This window comes from Empidonax traillii, unplaced genomic scaffold, assembly GCF_003031625.1.
Source record: "Empidonax traillii isolate 1590-97213 ecotype Southwest subspecies unplaced genomic scaffold, ASM303162v1 scaffold126:size1624879, whole genome shotgun sequence".
Classification (NCBI taxonomy): Eukaryota; Metazoa; Chordata; class Aves; order Passeriformes; family Tyrannidae; genus Empidonax; species Empidonax traillii.
The window spans coordinates 1,045,547-1,069,803 of record NW_020955319.1 but is presented as its reverse complement, the minus strand read 5'-3'; the positions used below and the strand labels follow the sequence as shown (position 1 = coordinate 1,069,803).

General features: G+C 38.2%; 1 protein-coding gene across 1 annotated transcript; it reads right to left on the bottom strand.

The window, feature by feature from the left end:
- Positions 1-1,414: 1,414 nt before the first annotated feature.
- Positions 1,415-24,193, bottom strand: DCAF13 (DDB1 and CUL4 associated factor 13). The gene is made up of 11 exons (XM_027883403.1): positions 24,051-24,193; positions 23,158-23,357; positions 21,808-21,915; positions 20,055-20,144; positions 18,974-19,129; positions 18,215-18,292; positions 14,350-14,432; positions 13,116-13,280; positions 10,772-10,907; positions 3,382-3,545; positions 1,415-2,616 (listed from the first exon to the last, which is right to left on the bottom strand). The coding sequence occupies exons 1-11, from the start codon at positions 24,118-24,120 to the stop codon at positions 2,529-2,531; spliced, it is 1,338 nt and encodes a 445-aa protein (XP_027739204.1). The 5' UTR covers positions 24,121-24,193; the 3' UTR covers positions 1,415-2,528.
- Positions 24,194-24,257: the final 64 nt, after the last annotated feature.

The window sequence follows — 24,257 nt, the reverse complement described above, 5'->3', positions numbered from 1 at the left end:
AAAAAGATTAAGAGCTCCAGCTCCTATATTTTAATTTCTAAACCATTTCAGTAATGGCCTATGAGAGACCTACACAAGAGCTGTTCTTGCAAGCACAGCTACCACTTGGCAACTACTGCATTTAAGTAAGTTTAAAAACCCTACTCTGAGTATTGTGGCATTATGTACTTTTGGTGGATGGCCACAAAAAGTGTCAGAGACAAACTGAAAGGGTTTCCAAAAGGGATAAATCAACCACAGCTAGCCCAGCAGTGTACAAATCCACGGCCAGGCATCCTCAGAACTGATAGACTGTAAATGCCACCTGCAAAATTCCAAATGATTGATTTCCAAGCAGAAAGCCCCAATCCAGACCTACACTGGTTTTACAACTAGCATGTTTCTAGAAGTCATAGCAAGATTTGATTTTGGAAAACGGACTTTTTCCCGGAATGCTAAGAGGTCACCCCACTTGACATCAAGACAGATCTCTATGTTAAGACCACACCCACTGAAGTTGGAAAAGGAATTCATAACCAAATGCAGAGACTTCAAGTACCCTCCTAACTTTAAAATTCCTTTTTCCAGCATGTTGCTACAACCTTTCTAGCAATTTTTAGCCAACCCTGCTCCTCTGAGTTGCACCACTTGGGTCCTGTCTGAAAGCAACTGTGCACAAAGGTCTTGGAACAGAGCGAGATCCTTCGGCCATAGCTCATGCCATGCTGCTCACACCAACACCCCACCATAACCAAACTTGGGAAATGAAAGCTCTCGTTACGTTCAGAGTTCTGCACCAAAGCTCATAAACTCCAAGCAGCAAGGCTTGCTCAAACCAGAGGTATCATGACTCAACAAATCAAGAACCAACTACTTCAACTCAAGCTAAACTGACAAGGCTGAAAATTTTTAATCACATTTCAGAAGATTAGTCTGGTTTTGCAAATTGTGCAAGACTTGACTACAGCTGTGTCACCAGCCATACTTTGGACCGCATATTCTCCCTCAATTTTTTCAGTATTTTAGGAAGGAAATAAACTGTATTTGGCACAGTGTGCACTATATTAGTACAACGGGCACGCAGCCAGCATCAGTCTATTCCCTGATCTGTTCCACTCCTTCTCATCATCCTACTTATAGCTCTTCAGATTTGCTTCTCTTCCTGCATCACCCCATAAGGTAAGTGGCCCAGACTAAAAGATACATTATGGCCTCTTTTCACCAAAGAGCCGTAATTTTGCTATGATGATTCAGGAATCTTGCCCAAACAGTACTGCAAGAGACAAGTGAAACAGTAAGAATTAGAAATGCATATGGATTAGTGTCAGTAGATACATTAAACAGGATACTACAGGAAGGCAAGTGCTCAAATTGCTCAATTTCCAGATTAAAAAAAAAAAAGTTTAAAAGTATAAAATTTATTATAATCGAGTTCATAATTTTACTTTCTTTTTTGTGCATGAACTCGGGGGGGGAGAGTGTTGTTACAGACTGCACCGTTGTGCAAAGATTAAAGAAGATCCTTTTGTACAAAAGATGTTAAGCAAAATTATTACTACACATCTCATCTGTCTGCAAGAGAAGCTTTCATCCTAGACTGCCTAGTTGAATTCTAGCATCATTTTCTGATCACCTTAGTATCTTCAGTAAAAGGTTAAGTTTCTCCCACAGGAAGAGAAGCAGAACATTTCCCAGACAAACAGCAGAGGAAGTTTGGCCTACAGGTACCTATCTTGTGAAGCATAAAACTTTCATTTTTCTTCTGTAAACTTAAAATAGAAGGCTTACGATAAATCTCATCTAAAGAAGTTTCTGTGGTTTATACAATTTATGTTATGTTTCATCCAGATTTTAGAAGTTTTAAATAAATTAAAAAGTTATTCAACTATGTCATTGTCAATTTTAGGAATTTAACAATCTGAAGTTTTGTCAAGTTATATAACAATAGTTAAGAAGATGGAACAAAATTACCTTTACAGATGTTGGAAAATACTGAGAAATTCCTTTTGGATAAAAGAAAAATAATGTATTGCATGTAAGTATAATGCAGGATATCTGTAAGTTGGAGTAATCAAGATCTAGTCCATTGCCTTAAGGTCACTTGTTTTCTTTATTAAATTTGTTTGAATAAAAATTAAAAACCAGACAGCACAAGGACAACCAATTTTATAACTCTGTACGTAACAAGGGTTTTTTTTCTCTGATAAATAAGAATCTATTTCATCCTTTTTTTGTAGTAACAGTACCAAGGAATAAGACTGGAACTACAGACATTCTCCACCAAGTTATCTGCTTGTATCAAAAGGGTCAAACACCACTGCAATACACAGTGTTGGGGCAGTAAGGTCGGACAGACACATGGCAATAAAAGGTTACAGTGTTAATTCTCAGAAGTACCCAAAGCAGATGATGACTTCAGAAGTCAGAGGATGTGTCCAGTCGAAGAAGAACCACGTTCCTGGAGCCAATGTCCATCAAATTTTGTAGAGTCTATTCTTTCAATAGTGACATTTCTCTTTCATTGTGACATTTTGTGCATGTGAAAATGATTATTTTACTACCGCCACAATATGTTTCTTCCTCTCTGACACAAATGGCACAGATCCCGGTTTGCTGTGCTTGCGACGATTCAGTTCCCTAGAAACAAAAAAAAACAGAAAAATGAAATTCATTAGTCAGCACAAATGTGAAACAAATAATAGCTTCCTCCTCAAGGTACTAATGGAGACATCCTACAGGTGAAAAAGAAAAGTCCCTTTTAAAACTAACTTCAAAGTTGGCTAATTTAGAAAAGTTTCAAATCAAGCCCTTTTTTGGGAGCTCAGCTTGATTTTCATTTGACAGGATTGGCTGTTCAAGTATGTAAAGTCTTTCAGCAGATAGAGAGACTAAAACCCAACACTTCTTAGTTTAGATTTGGCTACAGCAAAGTATGCCATCTCCAGCTCCTAGAAATTCCAATATGGCAATGATCCAGGTGACAGCAACATTCATCATGGAGTCTCACATTATATAAAAAACCCAAAATAACACAAACGCACAAACAACCAAACAAAACAAAAAACCCACCACACCAAACACAGCCTACTCTGTTTCCATTGCCATGTTGCATTGTCATGCTTAACCAAGCATTGTAGCTCTTTCCAACATGGTATTTGCTGCCATGCCTCCACTGCACTTTTGGGAAGCAGCCAGTCCTCCCTGACACTGGCACTTGTCTGCGTTTTCCTTATGATCAATCCAGTAGTTCACGATCACTTGTTCAGATGTTAAAAGCAGCTCACACTCGTTCCTCCCACATGCTGTATCTCCATCACTCCCATCCACTGCTGCTACAGCAACACTGCAGTGATGCATTTTTTTAAGGTGAAGAGAAAACCAGTGCAGAAGAGGACGACATACTTTCGCCGACGAGCCTCTCTCATGATGCGCTGCTCCTTGATCTGGCAATAGATGCTCTTGGGCAAGTGACGGTGCTGAGCAATGCGCCGGATCTGTGGGTGAAACTGGAACTTCTCCTTCAGCTTCTGATTGTAATTCATAGCTGCCTTCTCTCGCGGTGCAAGCTACAGCAAAAACAACACAGACAAGCACGTTATGAAAGAACAGGGATTTAACTGTCAATCTTCTGTACAAAACAGAATTTTAACTTTTAATTCAAGTGGTTTCCTTCTAGCAAATGGTTGTAACCACAGGATCTTCAAAATTAGGATAGGGAAATATTAAAAAAAACCTTAAAATTCCAATGATATCCTTATGCTCAAACACAAGAGTTTATTCACAGTTTCAAAGTTGAGTGAAGTAACCAAATCTAACTCCTGAAATTCAGATTTTAATGTGCTGTAGAAAAACAGGAGGGAATATAAATAGCTGACAGTAAACATACATTGATCAGTCTTTCCTAACCTCAGATGATCAACTTTACCTGTAAAACTAAGATTTGCAGGCATTTTAACCACTAGCCAGAGCAAATACAAATGCTGTAAATGAACTGTCCAGACGTCTTTTTAGGCGGCCTAAATCTTACCCAGAGCCTTGATCCCTTAGGAAGCACAGTGTACACATCAGATTTCAAGTATTAGCCTCACTGTGTGGCACCAGGGAGTTCCCACTTTCATCAAGCTGTTTAAAAAATCTTTTTTTCTACCCTCCTGCCCAAAATACACTCTATAGCTCCAGTATTTCAGACATATTTTCAAACAAGCCGTGGAACAAGTCATTTGCCCTCTCACATTTATTTCATACACTACCATCTGCAGCTAAAGTACGAATAGCTCAGACAACTTTTATTTATTCAGCTTTGAAAATGACTTAGTTTCACTAATTTCTTATTTTCAAGAGAAGACAGAACCCAAGTTTCAGATGCTAAGAGAAAAAAAGCAGTAACAAAACCACCAACTTTATTACACACAGAAAGTTTGGAAATTCCACCTACATTATAATGAAACGTGTTTTTCCCCTTTGAAATCAGCAGTTGGCTATTTTTTCTCCACTCTGGAGTCACTTTTATAAGTGACTTCTGTTAAAATACTTAATGAATTCTGAAAAAATAAATATCATACTCAGAAGATTTTGGTTTGGAATACCATAAATGGTCTGAAAGCAAGTATTGATAAAACATATTGCAAAGGAGTTTCTCATTTGGGACAATAAAGAAACCAGGTATCATACGCAGAGTTACTCATTGCTCAATTCTTATTCAGGCATCAGAGATACATAATGCTCTTAACCTATGTTTCACCCTACCCTCTAGTTTGGAAAACTCATATCCTTTTGCTTTACTTACATTTTTATGACCTCTCTAAGTGAAATAGAGTAAATTTTACAATCCTAACCCACTAAAGCTACACCCCCCCCTTTTTACTGAAATTCCTTCCAGCGAGCCAACCTGAATAGTTGATTCCCTCTCAATAAATCCCAGGTGTTCCCACTCTGCAGAAAACCGCCAACATAATCCAAATTAAAGAGCTTTTATTTTAATTAAATGCAATGATTTTCCTTTAATTTAGGAAGAGCAAATTGCTGCCAATTTAGTATAACCTTGATGATTCTACAGACAAGAGGTGAATCTGTAAATTAAAGATAAATCCAGGACATCTTATTTAAAAAAATTAATATAGATCAAGAGGTGGTTGAGTCTGACTCCATTTTTGTGTATAATGTGGTATACAAAAAGGCACACAGCTGGTGACTTTCTATCCAACTATCAAATGCCAATGGCCAAAACACCAGGCTGTGCTAAGTGCACCCTCATCTACATGATGGTAAAAGAAACTTTTGCAGTAATGACAAGTTTCTATTTATGAGAGACAGCAGATAGCTAAGAAAGCTTACTGCAACAACCCACTGAATTCCAACCTCTCTCTTGCAAGTCATTTTACAAAGGTCAACATGAACAGCTGAAGAGAACAGCATTACTACCTGTTCTGTTTTGGGCTGGAGAAGATGCACAGCATGATTTAGCAGGATTAGAGATTTTGTTTATGGGGACTGGAACACTGTATAATATAATAAATTAGGATTTATATGACATCATGAGACACTCATGATGCCATATGACAACTCAAAGATGACATATGACTCTTTTTTCCATACATTCCATTTCATACATACGTAAGTGAATGTGCAACTTCCTTCCTACATGAGGAAAATAATAATTATGTGGCAGAAAGAGAACCAATTTGTGCCACTTCACAGCAAATACCTAGAGTGAAAAATGGAGAAAAAGAAATCTTTAAATGTAACCAAGTTGCCAGCAATAGGAAAATGCCTCCTCGAATAAACTGTCCATGCCTCTCTCCTCCCTCCTGATGATGGAAGCTGGTTATTTTTCCACATCTAAATGGAAGGTAAGCATTTTTCCAGAGCCCTGACTGAAGAGCTAAAACCACCTTATCCTTGTCAAGAGGGCTGTATTTGTACTGTGCAGTATTTAAAACTCCACGCTGTTACATTTCTGTAATTCAGCATAAGAATATGAAATTAATGTTTATCAGTCCTCTTCAGGTTGCCCTTCTAGATTAGGGCAGGCAAGAGCACTGATGTAATATATTTTTAGAATCCAAACATATCCCAGCAGGTTTCTAAACCATAGCTTCTCTTCATTTATTTTTCCACTGCTCTGCTGAAAACACCTTTCTAAATCTATTGCCATTAAGTTTATTATTCATTGTTTCCTGGACCAAAAAAATTTGGCTTCTTTATCTCTAAATGAATGACAAAAATAAAAAAAAGAAAGGTAATGTAAGGCAATGTAGATATTAAGAGCACAAAATCATAGCTAAAGGGCTGAAGTTTCAGGTGCACTGAATCAATCAAAAGCCCAAAATCACTGAGAAGAATGCCATGTCACACAGTATCTGGTACTGCTTGTTATCAGCATTATCTCAGAAAATAGAACCACATACTAGAACCAGACCAAAAGGATACACAATTACTTCAGTTTTGATGTGCTCCTGCTGATGCACTTTGCTGGATCAAAAGCAAGACTCGTAACTGCACTTCCTCCTCTTTTTCAGACTTTACTCAAATCTGTTATTTCTGCATTTTATAAGAAAGCAGCAAACCTATGCTTCACTAGCACTATGCTCAGCACTAGTTTTACTGAAATACCAAGCAGAAGATTATCTTATTCAATTGTCCAGTGCTCTGTTCTAATTCAGAATTGTGACAGCCAAATTTTGCAGCTGTAACTCTCTGAAGTAATGTTACTAAGCATTTATATGCTAAGAACTGTGGGTATAATTTCTTTTTTAGCGTGTCAGTAGACTGAAGAGCAATACAGCTTTTAAATGTTTTACTGATGCTTCATTGTTTTCACTATAATTAAAAAAAACCCTAATACATCTTTTCTAATCTATCCCTTTAACCTAATTCATCCCTTTCTTTGTATTAATTACATTAATTGTACACTGTCAACTGAAATCTACTCTATTACTGCTGCTTTTCCAGACTTTTCACTCAGTTGAGGCTCTATTTTCCTCTTTTCACCAAAAGTCAAAACCATTTACCTTTCAGAAATCCTAAACCTTTTCAAAGGCACAGGTAAAAAAGCCTCAAATGTACTTAACAAGCCATATTTTATGTACAGTATTTGAACAGTTTGGAGTTTCTCAAAAGTCTTGTTTAATTGAGTCTTTTGCTTCTGGACATGCAGAGACAGATGTTTACTGCTTTAAAAATAACACCTGTTTAGTCCTATTTAATAATACGTATTTGTCAATTCATCATTTTTTATTAAAAACTAAATATTGCAAATTACTTTAAAGCAACTTCTGCAGTAGCTCCAACAGAGATTTGGGGTTTGTTACCCCTGTGTAAAACCTGTGCAGGCTCAATTGTCAGTGGAGTAGAGACACAAGACGCCTCTGGCTCCTCAAGAGACTTTTATTCTTTCTTTTATGTTTCAATGATTTTGAATAATGAGTGCAGTGCCAAATAAATTAAAACCCAAAAGAAACATGCATGTCAGAACTGATGACTGCTCGGGTAGCCACAGTTTAGAAAGTACAACTTTCCAACTGGATAAATGTTCACCAGCCACAGCATGAGTACTATATGTTCACTCTAACTTCCTTGGAACCCAGCAATGCTAAAGAACAACTAAGGCTAAGTACTCACCAAAGAAAAAAAATGCTTGATTACTATTTTACTTTCTCTTTCAGGATGTTGGTTTCCACTCATCCTGAGCCCAAAAATATCCATCTTAAAATACAATGTATTGCAAGATTTTAGCATTATATCAGAAATACAGTGACCTTTGGATGAGTCATTCAATCAAATCTTCTCAGCAAAGAAAAACAGCAGACCAAGCAACTAAGCATTTAAGACATATTCTGACACTTCTGACAGAATTACTGAATGTTCAGCTCTGAATATTCAAAACATTCAAAAAATAGCCACAGACTGTGGAAGAACTGGACAGTTATAAAAGGAGCAAGCACATGCTTGTGAAGATAAGAACACCAATCCTATAAAAAAGCAGAAGCAGGTACTGAAGAAAAGCAGTGGAACCTGCTATATAGCCATTAACAGTTGCAATGTTAAGAATCACAGGAACTACCAGGTTGGATCAAACAAGGATCGGCACAGTTGCCTGAACCCAAACATTTCCAAGGTGTATCCAAGACCGTGGTAAGCCACGAGGACTGTACTCTTGAGTCCTATTAGCAACAATTACTCTCTAAACATCTGAAAAATAAAATCTCTTAGTGCTTCTAAAAAAGAACTGCAACAACTATAGCAGCTTCAGACACTCAAATTCTGTGTTTTGCTAAATTCAAGGCTTCAGCAACCTCATGTCTGAACTCACTTCCACACAAGATTCGGGGATCTGAAACAGCACCTCTTCTACCTTATAATGTAATTCTTTACAAGTTCATTGATGTTCTCCATGAGAAGTGAGAGTTTTTCTACATAATAAACTATTGTCCCTTTAAAGTTCTTCCTGTATTTCTACAAAATTTTGCTTTGTTAAGATGTCTTTTGTTGTTGTGGGGTGTTTTTTCTAGGATTGATTGACAAGTTTTATATTCTAAAGGATGGGATGACTTTAACTTCTGACAGTAAAAAAAACCCAAACAAGCCTACAAAGAAAGAATCCCCAAGAAACCAACTCAAAAAAACAGAAGGGGGAAAAAAAAATCAAATAATAAACCTCATGCCACTTGACCTGTGTCACAGACAGATATTGATTTAGCTCTCCTGGGAGCCAACAGCCAAAGCACTTTGACAGAAATGCTTACACACCCTTACACACAGTATGTTACAAAAGCTTGTTCAGTCTGATCCCACAAGAGCAGAACCAAAGGCACAGCGTCCAAGAGGCATATCAAGCAACAAAACCGAACTTATGGAAAAACAGAAAAGGCTATTTTATGGAGGATCCACACGAACATGAAGGATCCACATATAGGAACATGAACACTACTGTGCAGACCACATCCAATAGCCGATAGTCACAATTAGTAGTGCCTTTTTTAGGCACATCCACAGCCAGTTTTTACTGATGCAAATACTACAGAAAACAGCAGAACGTCGTACACCTAAACAAGGTACTGTCCTTTTGGTACACAGTATTTCTATAATGCAGAAGGAGTTGGGTTTGCCCATTACTTCCCAGAGCCAATTATCCTTAGTCTTTCATTAGAAAATGAGCCAATGCCATCTACTAGTCAATACAGTGAACTTTTAGTTCACAACTGAAAATATTAGGAACTCTTCTATATGAAAATGTTATTTTTGACATTTTTCTTTCCCACTTGTCCTTCACACAGAGGGCACAGAGTAAAGATGCACATCAGAGTTACCAGACAATTCCGTTACAGAACAACAGCTTAGAGAGATCATGATCTCTCACTAAGACTATAGCGAATAAACAGAGAAAGTTTCAGTTAATATTGTAAAATCAGGTGAAAAGGGTGTTGCCGTGAGCACATGGATACAACAGAAGGAAAACAAGTAATAATTTCTGCCCAACATCACACCGTCTAAATAAATTCAACATAAAAAGTTAAATGAAAAAGTCTCTAATAAGCTTTGTGGAGCCCCTGGAATTAGCAAGTATGGGACTGATATTTGCATTTGACCACATGGGAAAATCCCAAGAATCAATGCAGAACAGAAAAAAGAAAAAGCATCCTCAAAAAAAGGAGTCACCACATTTAAAAAAGTTTAACTTAAATAGTAGTTTGTAACCACAATTACTGCACAGACCACAAAGCTGTGGTTTTATTACTCACAGTTCTATAGCAAAAATGAGAATAACAGGACTTCCCAATACCTATGGTGGGCCATGGCTAAAGATATCCATGTTATTTTATCTGTGCTACTCCATATGCAGTGCTTCACAGTGCACAACAATCCATGAACTATCCCGTTCCGCACAGTAGCCCTAAGTACTTCTACTACCCCCATTCACTTGCCACATCTCCCAGCTCTGCTCCACTTCCCTCCTGCAGATACTATAAGCTGATAGGGCATCAGGTAATCACAAGCAGCCCTAGACATAACTCTGCAAGAGATGTCCCCTTAACTGTACAACATTCTTCCCTGAATTACAGCTTCCCTTTCCTCTCCCTGCAATCTTTCACAAGATCTAGTAGAAATTCCCCCAGGCATTATCTGACAGCTGTGCGAATGGGCTCAGAAAAAGCAATGTAAGCACCTCCAAAAAACTGTAACAATATAAAGCTACATAAAGGGATCACTCACAGCAAAGCGTCAAATTCATTCTCCACAGTCACTCAATACTTCAGAGTTCAACTCTGCAGATGAATATATACAGTTGGGAACCGTAAAGGAATATTTTGGCTTTGTCTATACATAAACATTTGAAAAAGTGTAACTGAAAAGACTTCATTAGTGTGGTGTCTGTTCCTACTAGGGACCTTCTCTAGTACAAAGGGATGAATTCTAGCACAACTTTACCACCCAGGTTAAAAACTCAACTCTAGTTTAGATAGAACTGATGATTGTTGTTAAACAAGACCAAAAAAAGTCACCTTGTGTAACAACAATGAGGTATGTAGTTTTATTATTATTATTATTATTATTATTATTATTATTGTTATTATTATTATTATTATTATTATTATTATTATTACAAACTGCAGTAAATGCAATGAGCTGCACTGAGCATGTCAGTCTGCAAATTAAACACAAATGTCAAACTACAATTTTACCGTTTCCCTTTGGAAATAAGATTGTTAAGGCTGAACAGGCTAACAAGCTGCAATAACAACAAAAAACCCCAAACATCTTGTGATAACAAAAAGCAAAAGGCAACTCTTACCACTCCCAGTTTTTCAGAAGCATTGGCTTTCCACAGGCGAATATTCATCTCATCGGAGCCACACAGAATATATTTGTTATCTGAAGTCCATTTTACAGTGATGACGTGCTGCATTCGTTTGGTATGATATACCTCCCTAAAGCAAAGAGAGACATTTTAAAATGAGCTATCATCACTCTTCCCACCAACACTAGCATTCAAATAGCAGAAAGCATTCTGTGCAAGGCAAAAAATTATTTTTTACTTTTTGTTGCTGTTCTTTAAAAAAAAAAAAATCTGACTTTTTTTAACACTGTGCTGATCTTATCTCTCTGTAGATAGAGATTCCAGTAAAGTAGATAAAGGACTGATAAAGGACCATCTCGAATAAGATGTTTTTTAAACAAATGCTTTCATAGAAATTATAGTAAGTAGTTAAAAAATAACTCTTTTTGCAAAACATGCCATGGGTATACAATATGACATCCATATTGCTCCTGAAATTATTTTGATTAATGTGCATTGGGAGTATTACTGAATGAGAATGCAGAAAAACAAGTGCCAAAGAATCTGACACCATCATCATGAATAAGAAAAAGAAGAGTAAATAAACACTTGTCCATTTATGATACATGGCAATGGATTTGCTTCTCTTCATTGTGATTTCCCTCCTTTACCCAAAGATTGACTTTCTTTCTTTTCTAATTTCTTCCAATCAGACTCCTGCTCAACAAGTGCTGACACCTGTTGAACAATGTTTCTGCATGCTACAGTTAAACCAATATTAAATTAAACTCTTATCTGATTTTCATTAAGTATGTATCAAACAAATTTATTCTTTCATTTCTGCTATAAAGGACTAGGTACACTTTTCCAGTAATTTCAGCTATTTTTTAGCATTCTGAAAGTAAAGAAAAATAAGGTCTACTTATTGTCCACCAATAGCCACTTCTGCAATGTATCAGACATGCACTACAGCTTACAGACCATTCTCTTTCTTCTACTCAGTTATTTTTATAAGGAAAAACCAAGTAATACTGTAAAGGAAACACGAAAACAACACCTATCCAGAGTTGTGGGAAAACTGGACTGGAATTTAACTGGCGAGGTTGTGAGAAAAACAAAAGTAATCAATACATCAGCTTAATAAGCTTCAATAAGCTTAATCACCTCTTGTAATTCACCAGCAAGCAATGCTGCTCTACAAGAACAACCATGCTGAAGACTAAGCACAAGAACCTTCAGAAAACATCAATACATCAGCTTTTCAGTGATGTTAATTAAATTTAAAATGACATTATTGTAAGACAAAAAGAAAATGAAAACTATCTGTAGATAAGATATAGAGGGAATGTAAACAGCCCCTCTCATTCTTTAATGCAGCATAGGAGCACAGTTACATTGCATACATAATTTCATCAATCAATAATAAAAATATACTCCTTCACCAACGAATATTTGAATGTTTCCACCCTCAACTACCTAGAACCTGACCTAATAACAACCTTTTGGGGTGCTGAGGTTGGAGAAAGGAACCTAAGTAGAAGTAAAATAAAGTTAAGAAAAAAGAAAAAGGAAGAAGAACTGACAAGAGAGAATAATGAAGGGAGGTTTATGAAGACAATTTGATACCACATAGATCAGGTAACTTGCTTCAGTTTTCATCAAACTGAAAGAAAAATAAAAAATAATGGAGACACAGTAGATTCAATCTGAACTTCAGCAAAATACTTAATATACTGACTTATGAAATCTTATATGAAAACTAAATCAAAATTAATTCTATTCAAAGCACTGTCATATGAATCAAAACCTGGTTAACAAAATGTGAATAAAAGGTAGCAAATGCACTGAAACAGATCTCAAAAGCATCCCAAACTAATTCTCAGGAATTCATACAGCAATACATTTACATAATATCTTTAGTAATCATCCGTATTAGGAAGAAGACAAACTCTAGAAAACCAAATGCTTCAATGCTGTAATACACTGCACACTTAAGGGGTGACAGATAAAGTGCAAAGTGACCTAAAAACATTCAAGATGCATAGAGGGAAATAAAATGGGATTCACCTTGGTAAAATACAAATGACTACATCCAAACACAATAATCCACTGTAATTTTAATTGCATACTGCATAAGTACTGCTACCTGTTGAGTAGTTCTACTTTTGATACAGACTCCAGAACTGTATCAACCACACAGCCTGTCAGTTTCAAGCTATCGACAGAGTCAGATTTCAACATTCACAGGAAGTGAATGGTCCAATGAAGATGTTAATAAATGAATTAATAGTTTTGAAGATTTGGGAGGGAAGTCACTGAAATGAATGACAGCAAGACAGAAAGGTGTAAAACCACTCACCTGCTGTGACCTTTGTCTACAGGAAAAATGCGGATAGACTTATCAAAGCTGGCAGACACAAATTCTTTCCCAGTGGGTGAATAATCCACATCAAGAACAGCAGATACATGATCCATATGCACCATCACAGGTGACTCGAGAAAGCGCAAATCAAAAGTATATAAGCTGTAAAATAAACATCAACAGCTTAATACCTTTTCCTTTTAAATTCCCCAAGAGGAAGTATACAGCATCATGTTCAAAACTGCTGCTCCACATAACCAGCGAACACTTGCATGTGCCATTGCATATTAATTGGTTTAGGCTGCAAGAGGGCAGTTGCCCCAACACTAATAGCTATTGTTTTTGTTTTGGAAGGGGAAGACAAAAAAAAAATTTAAAAACCCCAAACCAAACAAACAAAATAAAAACACAAACAAAAAAACCCAATCAAACAAAAAACAACAAAACCAAAAAGCAAACTTATAAACAAAACTCTAAACTTACAAATAGATTAGGTAGCCTAGTAGCCTTATCATACCATAATCCAAACACAAGAAAAACAGTACATTGAATATGAAACCCACTTTCAAGGTCTGAGCCAGACTTCATTTTCGTGGAAAAACAGCCTTAAGTGATAAAATTCCTATGTTCTAGAAGAAAACAGTGATCTATTGTTAGATCACCGACTTCCTGGAAAAGAGGATATGTAGCACATTTGCAATGGCCTAGTTTTGAAGAGACAGCTTTTTCAATATCAGATTAGCTTTTCACATGAATAGTATTGTTCAAAAGTAAAAAACTGCTTCGAGACATTGAAAGGATAAGTATTGCAGTCTCCAGAACTGTTTCACAAAGGATTAATTTATTCTTTTAAGAAATGTTTTTATCAAAATAGCTGATCAGTACAATATATCAAGCTTTGCAAGAGCCAGCAAGAAAATAAACACATATATTGCCTCCAACTGGACCAACAGTACTTACGTTCTGGGTCCCATTGCAAGTTATACTTGCATTGGTTCAACTACACTTTTTCTAAGTTACACTGTTTTTTATCCCTCAAGTACTGAAATGCAGAAAAAAAAAGGCAGTCTACTATCAATTCGTATTTCTTACAATCAGCAAGCCTGAAATTCTCTAGGCTATTAAGTGATTCAAATTTAGAGCAGTCTTTTAAAAATTTATTTTAGCATGCTCATAAATCACCAGACACAGATTAAAAATGTAACATGTCCAGAAGCAAGGTCACACTTACTTGTAATCTTCATTTGCTGCAGTAAAAATGAAAGCTTCCATGGGGTTCCAACACAGTGTATTTGTCCTCATGTTCAAGATAACCTGAAAAATATTTACACATTGCAACCTTGTTAAAGGCAGTAAAATACTCACTATAGTTCAAAGCTTCCTATACACCACTGGAGACAAGCACTTCCTAGATACAAATCATGCCAGAGAAACAGTGACATGACAGAATGTTTCCTCAGCAGTATTAGAATCCAAACTCGAGAACCTCCTCTCCCTCATCATATACCCACTGCTTTGGGCTACACAGACAATAAAATTTCCTCTGTAAATCACCTTAGAATTCTTTTAAGTGGCCATTTAACATGGCAACACGCTTGTGGTCTAAAAGTAAACCTGGGACTTCCGAAAAATTTCACTTCTCATATTTACAGGAACCTCTGGTTAAGTAATCAACAGACATGCCTAATTAAATGCTTATTTCAAGGGATATAGTCATTAATTGAACTGCAGATCAGCATTTGCAAAGCAATTATAACATTTTTAATGTTCTCCCAGTTATTACTATCCTTTCCTTATTTTATCTCTGAAATTGCAGTTCATGAATTCTCCTGGACAGTTGCCATTTCTTGCTGAAGTGCCAAGCAGTGTACACAGAAGTTACTGTGTTGAAATCTGCTCACCACTATCACTGTATCAGCAGTGAGTCATTTGCTCCACATTCATAAGATTTGCTTGCTGCTAGCAAGCATATGGCTAACAAAGAGGCCAGTTGGCCCTGAAGTGGGAAGAGGGCAGCTGATAACAGACTAATAAGACCCTTCTGCCTTGCTATCTGCAGACTAGACAAGAGGCATTAAGAAGCTGTATGTCAGACATCCCCACCTTGGAGGAGAGTTGTGGCAGTAACAGCTGGGCCTTTGTAGGAGGAGGGAGGGCAGGGAGGAGGTCATTGGACACACCATACACAGCAGCTTTGGCTTCTGCCCAGTCTTAGAGAAACTTCCAACCATCATATTTAAAAATAAAAGCTATACAGTATGCCTGACACAAAGTGGATGTGTAATTACAGAGCAACTTATTAACAAACTGTACAACTCTAAACAGGATTTTCTACAGTGCTCCAGGCCAGCTACAATCCTTCTTAACGATCCTGAAATTTGAGTGTTTGATGCTATGGTACTCCAAACTCATTTTTGTTCTTGACTTACTACACCAAACACCATACATTTACATACATATCCCAGAATATAGTTGTACAATTATAACCCTTACAGAAATGACTCTAACAAACATCCCCCCAAAAGACTGTGAGCTTATGAGTGTGTGCATAATCTCGTAATTCTCATTTCTTCATAAGTCTTCATTTCCTAGGTGACCTTACCCTGTCCATTATAAAGTCTGTGCTGCAGAACATTGCTCATTTTCAGAAACTACGTGCATTCAGAACCGAATGGAATCATCAGATGCCTAAGTGATCTCTAGTGTAAGAAGTGGCCACTGAAATGCCCTATGTTTACAGTAATATGACAAGTGGAATTTGTTCAAGACTTCAATATTGTTCTAGTTACAAACCTGGCACATGTATGGGAAGTTATTAATCAAGGAGTGTCCTTTATTCCTCCCTGTACAAGTTTATCAACCACTGCAAAATGACCACACGATTAATGTTAACCCATTATATGTATAAAAAGTATTTTTAATCATGCCACAAAATAACTTTGCTATTGTGAAAAATCGAGCTCCTTCAAAAGGTGTCAAGTTTGGTCACAGTCCATGCTCCACATCACTGATTTTTCACTGAAATTTACAAGCGTTCAGGTCATTTCAGCAGTGGCTTTTGGAATTAAAATAGTGCCCACAAAACAGATTCTCTGTGCAGTTCTAGGATTACATAAAGCAACCTGGGCTGGAAGTGATTTAAGTTGCTGTAAATACATTAATAATGGCATTTCAGGACTATCTAAACCTGTAGTGGAGCCATCTTCTGACCCTATTTTTAATCTACCGTAGATCTTCTTATGAAATGAGTAAGTGTAATACTTACTAAGACAAGTCAAAATTGTGAAGTCCCTGAAGATTTGGATATCTTGGTTTATTTATTTTAACTATGAACACTTGCTTACAAAGAGTGTCAGCCTGGAGATGTAAAGATTACTTTAACACAAAGCCTGATCACCCAAAAAATTAATCCGTCTTCTTTTCTAACCTATAAGGTATTTGGTTGAAATGAACAGCTAAGAATACAGCAAGCAAGAGAAAGCACAATTCCTGTCAGCTGTTTAAATGCAAAAGTCCATCTTTAAAATACCCTAAGCTCTCCTGATTCCCCAGGTTCTACAAGAATCACTTTAAAGTGTACCAACTCCTACTAAACATCTTCCTCTTGTTTTTCAACAGAATTGTTTTCCTTCATCTTTTCCCAGCTTTTTCAGACTAGTTCTTATTTTGCACTTAGGCAGCATCTCACTATCTTATCCCTCCCTCTTTGAAACTTAAGGCTTCGAAACGCATAGGCAGGAAAAATGGGCAAGAGTCCCAACTGCTTTGCTGATCAAATCCCAAGACCACAGCAGTGCCAGAAACCACTGTCTGTACATAAGTAAGGTACCTCTAATAAGCAGCACCCTTCTCCTAGGAGTTACAGAGCTCTTAGCTCTCAGTGCAGAAATGGGACATTTCACTTCCAATCCACAGGAGAATCATCTCTCTTCCAGGAGAAAGCCCATTACTGTATCCATGGATGCAAGGAAGTACTCACTGATCAGTGCTTTACTCCCATAACAGAAAATGCATCTGACCACGCTGCTTACATATATAATATACATGTAATTATGCACATGTATGTACAGTTGTATATCTTTAGCATATATACATATGTAACAATCTGTTAGATTAGAACTTAGTTCACAAAGGCTCAAACTGCCTCCTTGGACCTTTTAACTGCAGCTCTACAGCACTGGTTGTGTTCATGTCAACATTCAGGCCTCCAGCTGGCATCACTGACAAGTTTTTATAAGTACTGTCTCAGTGGTCCAAATGAGATTTTATTAAAAATTGATGACACAGGGAGAGGGAGACAAAGAAATACTGTTATGCCAACAACATTTCTCTTTTATAAGTTAAATACCATTATAGTTCTAGTGATCCATGTCATTTCAGAAAGTATGCAGCACAGAAGGATGCTGAGTGTATATTCACAAGCCAGAATAATATGTTTCAAGAATAATATTGTTAAAATAGTTCTGAGGCTCAAAAGGACTGAACTTGATTGAGGTTTAATATGAGTGTATGATTTACCAGCTTCTTGTTTAAAATGAATACATACATTCGGTTAAATGGGAATCTTTATGTCATCAATATGTTCCAACTATAAATACAATTTTGATTACACTGCAAAAGATTTCTGAATATTTATGGTAGGTGCATAGGGGAGACTTTATCTTCCCGCAAAGAAAAAACACTTTTTCAAATGCAGAGCAAGGCTCTCCCGTGGTGGAAAGGAAATGCCTTAGAAGATACCTTGTTTCCTTCTGGCAAGGAGGAGGAAAAAAAAAATTAAAAAAATTACACACAGACAGAATGCAATACAAGAACATAAAGTTCTTATTGTGAAATTGCTGTCAGGTCAGGCACTTGATCAAGAATTACAACAGAGCGAGCATGACAGCCTGTCTGAATGCAGAAAAAGGCCCTTCTAACTCTGCATTGTTTAAATCCCAACATTAATTTAAACTCAGAAGACTCAGACAATGAAAACTCACTGAAATCACTGTTCAGAGCGTCCCTTTCTCTATTGCCATCAACAGTTACAGGCTATTAACATATCCAGTATGATCAATAGAACCATTAATTATTCTTACAGAGAAAAATATTACCTTCTTTAATGGAGTTGATTTTCTCATATCATATAGCACAATATTTCTGTCAGAAGCACAGCTTCCCAAAAGGTATGTCTAGAAAATAAATAAATAAAAAGAAAACCAGTGTGTATGGTCTTTACTTCTAGAGGGTAGTTAACAGCTAAAATTAAATACCCAAGCTATTTCACTTAGTTTCTTTTTAAGTCAAGGAAATACATTAATCATTTTTCCTGTGCAGCTAATTATCCAGCACAAAAATTTTAAACAGCTTTCCCTGAAGCATTCAGAATCCACCTGGTGCCCTTTACTTTAAAACTAAAAAGCAATTCTTCATACACACTTAAGCTGTGAACACAGTCCAGTCAAGAGGTGTAACAGGAAGTGCTGTAAAAGATCAAGCGCAATTGTTTTGGGTGAGAAGTCTCAGTCACAGGTAGTACAATACTGGAACAGGTGACAGCTCCACAGCCACGTAACTCCTACACTATAGACTGAGGTACCAGATCTGTGTTGCTGTGGGCAGAATGGAGACTGCCCTGCTTTTGCTTCTCCTCTCCCCCACTAAGAGAGATAAAAGACAAAAATACAAAAACATTCGGTACTACATTTCAAATCAGTATAGCCATTAAAATCTATCTATACCCCCCAAATATTGTTAAAACATATATCAAAATCTAAATCTGGGGAAAAAAAAATTGAGATGATGTAAACAGAGTTTAGATCTTATACTGCTCAAGAAAAATACTGATTTCCAATATATAACATAAACAGTACCTCAATGGGATTAAATTTTACACTGCTAATGCTATCAAAACCCCAAGTCAGAGAACACTTGGGACTTGTCCTTTGTTCATCCCAAATGTCCACTTGGTGGCCACAGGTGGCAAAAACGGGATCCTTCCAGTGGTGATCAATTCCCGTATACACTGTCTTTAAAGGAAAAAAAAAAACACAAAAGAGCAAAAGTTTACAAAACCAATTGTATGCATAAATATGCAAGTATGTTCTGTTACCAAAAAGATCAACAAATCATTGCACATGGAGTCTCCCATAGTTTTGCTCATTTATATTACCGAAAATCAAGTCACCAGTGCAACAAGGAACCAAATCTTATCAGATGTGCCCCCACTAGTAGCCAGATTTTATTTTTCATTTCAGGTACATGCACGCATTTCTTATTAATTTACAATGGAGTTGGCATTAAAAGCACACTTACAAAGTCCTGGCTGACTTTAAAGCAAATGGAAACGTTTAGGGTACAACTGTGAATTTTCAATGGGGACCTGAATGGATTCCATAGACATTACAACAACTGAAGAGTTTCAAACTATCTATTTCCAAAAGTATTTAATGTTTTTCCTAAAATAAGCTTATCATAAATTGAAATTGCCAAAGTATGTATTTTTAGTCTGCTTTTGTCAAAAACAAAGACCTAAAGTTAGTATTTTATATTGAATGGCTGCAAGGTACTGCCATGAAAAGAAATTTAATGCAGACTAAGCCCTGACAACACACATCTGAAGAGAAAGAGACTACAGAAAGATCTGACCAATTTGCAGGAGAGGGATGATTAGTAGACAGAGCTAAGCACCTCTGATGGCATTTGCAATATTCCTTTCTGGTTACATGTAAAACAAATGTAATAAAAACGTGAGGATATTTTAAAAGTGCTATTATGACATTTGATGCCATCACCCATTAAGATAACAGGTGACCATTAAGATAACAGATGACAACCCATTAAGATAACAGGTAATATCGAACTATATCTCTCTCCTCCAAAAGCTAGATAAGAAATTGTTCAAACTTAATTCAAAAGAAGAGATGTAGGAAAACCAAAACTCAGATTTACTACCTTCCCAAGAATTGTATGAATAGGTTCTTCTTCTTCTCCATATTCTGGGCTCTCCATTTTCCACTGCTTCACAGTTTTGTCATCACCAACCTGGAAATATTGGAGAAAGCACAAATAGTTTTATGTAAATATATTCTGTTTGTTTTGTTAGATGTGCTTTGCAATTAAATACAGGTAGCCTTTCAAAGAGAATGTTCCATGACAATACACATGCTTGTCACCGTTCTGTTTTATACCTCCAAGCTGCAGATTAGCCCTCCTGGTCACAATATTTTGCTAGAAACATGTACATGATCTGGCTGGAGTGGAGTGAACATTCTTCATAGTAACCCATCTGGCACTGTGGTTTGGGTTTGGGGCTAAAACAGTGCTTAGAAAGTCTTGGCTACTGCTGAACAGTGTTTGCACGGTGCAGAGGTATTTCCCTCTGCTCCCACTGTGTCAGTCATCACCCCTGCCTCCCCCACCAGCAAATAGGCTCAGTATGGGCAACAGACTGGGAGGGGACACAGGCATGACAGATGTCCTCAACTGGCCAAAGGAGTATTCCTTACCAGAGAACATCATGCTCAGCAATAAAAACTGGGACAGTGGAAGCAGAAAGAGGAGGTGAGGGCTGGCTTCCACAGTGGCTGCTGCTCAGAGATGGTCTGGGGATCTGTCTGCTTGTGAAAGCAGGTGACTGATTTCCAGTTTGTCACTGTTTCCCACCACCACCTATTCAACTGCCTATCCTGATTTACAAAGCTTTTCCAGTTTCCAAAACAGGTACTTCCAGGGTTGAATAGGCAAAAGGTGAGTTGGAGTTGTGACTATTTTTCAAAGGATACATTTTGTGATTCTTAATCAACTCGCACCTTAAACTGCAAATTACCTTCTGGAAGTAACTTTGATGAGCATTTAAACAGTTAAATGGCACTTTCCACCTCAGTTGCTCAGCTGCCTGTTTCAAATGCCATTCTACTTCTTGCACTAATGCCAGCACAAGCTTTTGCATGGCTGTGCAGTGACCTGGATCATGCAAAAAGGCCTAAAAAAACGTTAGCTTTACAAGTTTAACTTCCTTTCCTAACCACAGTACTACTGTTTCTTCTCTCCCTCCCTCAATTTTCAGGCAGAATTTTTTACTATGACTTCCCCCATATCCTAACTACTGTTCTCATGACCTGGCACATACTTCAGAAAATATACAGTGAAAATGGCTCTTCTACGCCCAGTTCAAAAGAAACAATATCTCAGGGCACTCTAGATTTTAAAAACAGTTCTTACTGTGTCATCTTAGAACTGTTTTAATGTAAACAGGAAGACATGCTATTTCCAGACAGTTTACATGCAACTGAACATGTTGTGGTTGATTTAGGTTAATAAAGCTTAATTCACATGGAATGATCTTGACCCAATCAGGTTATCTTTAATCACAGGATATGCAAATGGTTACTTTTTTACACTTTTCTATGTCTTTCAATGAATGTAATCTATTCACTACTTTAATGAAAACTAGTTTACTCAAGTTTTAATTACATGACCATCTGTTAGCTATTTTCTGGTCTCCATCCCTTCAATTGTCTTGAATAACGTCTGTATCACAGCATCAGAAACAATTCCATAATAAATAGAATTGTCAGGTTCATTGACAAATTTAATAAGCGTATTCATACACTATTATAAGATTGTATGTAAGTTTCTCAGTGTAAAACAGATGGTGAACAGGCACTCTGTATGGCTGCACTGTACTGAGACACGTTACACTTACAGTGAAGAATGATGTACCACAGAAACGGGCACACATGCCTCGAACAAAGCCTTCGTGGGCTTGTATAGTACGAATGCACTGTCGTCTGGTCAAGTTCCAAATTTTAACCTGTTAAAAACAGAGAGGTAAATAAATATTCTGTAAGCTTTCTACAGCCCACCACTGTAGTTCACAATTCAAGTACAAGGAAAAGAAATGGTACAGCTGGCTGGAACACTGGTCAGACTTCATAATGTAAGAAACCACTTAATTATTCCCTTCTTGGGGAAAAAAAAAAAATGAGGCTCTCTTCTTCTTTCCCCTTCCCCCCACCTAAGCTATATACTTTCTGCATTTTACATTCTCCTATTTTTGAACTAGAATTCTTGATAAATAAAGCAGCAATTATAAATTTAGGGGAAAAAAAGGCTCTATAGACAAAAGTATAAGGAAATAGCCTTTGGAACAAACAGAATGTTTTCAGTCCAGTTGCTGTACTACATTCTATATAGATGTCCACCTCTCAGAGAGGTTTTGGTTTCAAAGTATTTGGGCCAATTAAAGAAAAAATAACAAAGGAATTGAGGTCAGTTTTTATGTTTGTATGTATTTATAGCACCTAGTACTTCACTCATTCTATTAGTAGATAACAAATCTGGCTAAAGTTTCAAGATAAATCTCTCTTACACTAGTGCCTGACATATGCACTTTCTATAAAAAGCAGGAACAAACCAGCTATCCAGAAGACACCTTTAAAATATACAAGCACCACCAAATGAACAATGTAAGGGTGCGAGAAGACAGAGAAGACAACTTTATTTTTTCTACAACTCCAGATTTCTCTAGCTAAAGTGTCCTTGGGGTTTTTTTTTTCTTGCTATGCAAAACAGTCAAACAAACATAAGGTTAGCTTTCTTAGGCAATATGATAAAATATTATTCAAAAAAAGTTTTCGGTTGTGTGCCCCTTCCCCTAGCTCATCTGACTTCATGCAATCTTCTTAATCAAATCCAGCAGTTTAACTTCTTCAAGGGGAGGATGGGGGGTCATGTGGACAGCAAAAAGCAATCACTATGGAATGTAGAAATTAACATTCACTGTTCCATCCTGAGGAACTGAATAGCACACTCCGCTCACAGGTGAACAGCTGAAAGCTTCTGCCTTGGTGTGCTATAAGATTACAACCTGCAGTTTGAGAAACACTGCCCCAGACCGGAAAATTTGCACCTCCTGAGTGAAGGTAAATTATGCTGAACAAAGACATAAAAGAAGAGTAAAGTGGAACAAAACAAACCAAACGAAACACAAATGAGAAAGAAAATATAAAATAAGGGAGAAAGGTACCTTGTTTGTTGTGGTTTGTAAGCTTACCTCTCCATCACAAGCTCCAGACAGCACTGTGGACAAACTTTTTGGATGTTTGGCCATGCAATTAACTCCATCTCTGTGGCCATCAAGTGAGCTGAGAAAGGGTTTTGCAAACACACGTTCCAGCTTTGTTGCATTCAGAGCTCTTGTGTATTCTCGTGGAACCTCAAATGGATGCAATGCAGGGTCATAGTTCCTTGGAACTGCAACAAGAGGAACACGCACATTAAAAACTCGTGTTGGAGTAGGTTCAGAGGAGGGACACACAGATGACCAGAGGGATGGAGCACCTCTCCTATGAGAAAAGTCTGCGAGAGCTGGGGCTGTTCAGCCTGGAGAAGGCTCCAAGGAGGTCTTACGGCGGCCTTTCAGTTCTCAAAGGGAGCCTACAAGAAAGCTGGGGAGGGTCTCTTTAGCAGGGCCTGTTGTGACTCTGTGATTTCATGTGTAAAATCTAACGATTTTCAGCGTAGTCTCGGAGTACCAGAGCGGTGATAAACCCCAGCTCCGCACTCCGGCTCTGACACCGTTCCCAGACCACGCTCCGACACCCCGAGACGCCGCTCTCGGCCGCGGCCCGGCCCCGGGGCACGGCCAAGAAGTTCTTCCCCGCGGATCGGCACCGCACGGAGATCAGCGCCCGGGACCGGCACTGCGGAGAAAAACTCCCTGCGATGGGAGGGAGGGAGGGACGGAGGGCAGCCCACGGCCCTCCAGGCGCTGCGTGGATCGCGGCCGGTGGGTTCAGGAGCGCCTGCCCTCCTGCCTGCGTTCCCTCCCTCCTTCCTGCGCTCCCTCCCTCCTTCCTGCGCTCCCTCCCTGCCTCCCTCCCTCCACCCTCAGCCCTTCCGGCCGGGCCGGCACCACCCGAGCCCCGCTCCACGAGTCCCGCTCACCGCGCTGCAGGTCCAACTTGGTCTCGCGCACGTAGTCGTCAGGGTTGCGGCTCAGCACCTTGACGCGCATCGCGGCCACCGCTCCCGGATCCGGATTCCGATCCCGATCCCGCTCCGCCGGGAAACGGGCGCACACGTGACCGGACGCGGCGCGCGGGCCGCTCTCGCGCGAGGCCGCGGGCCCCGCCCCCCGCCCCGCCCCGCCCC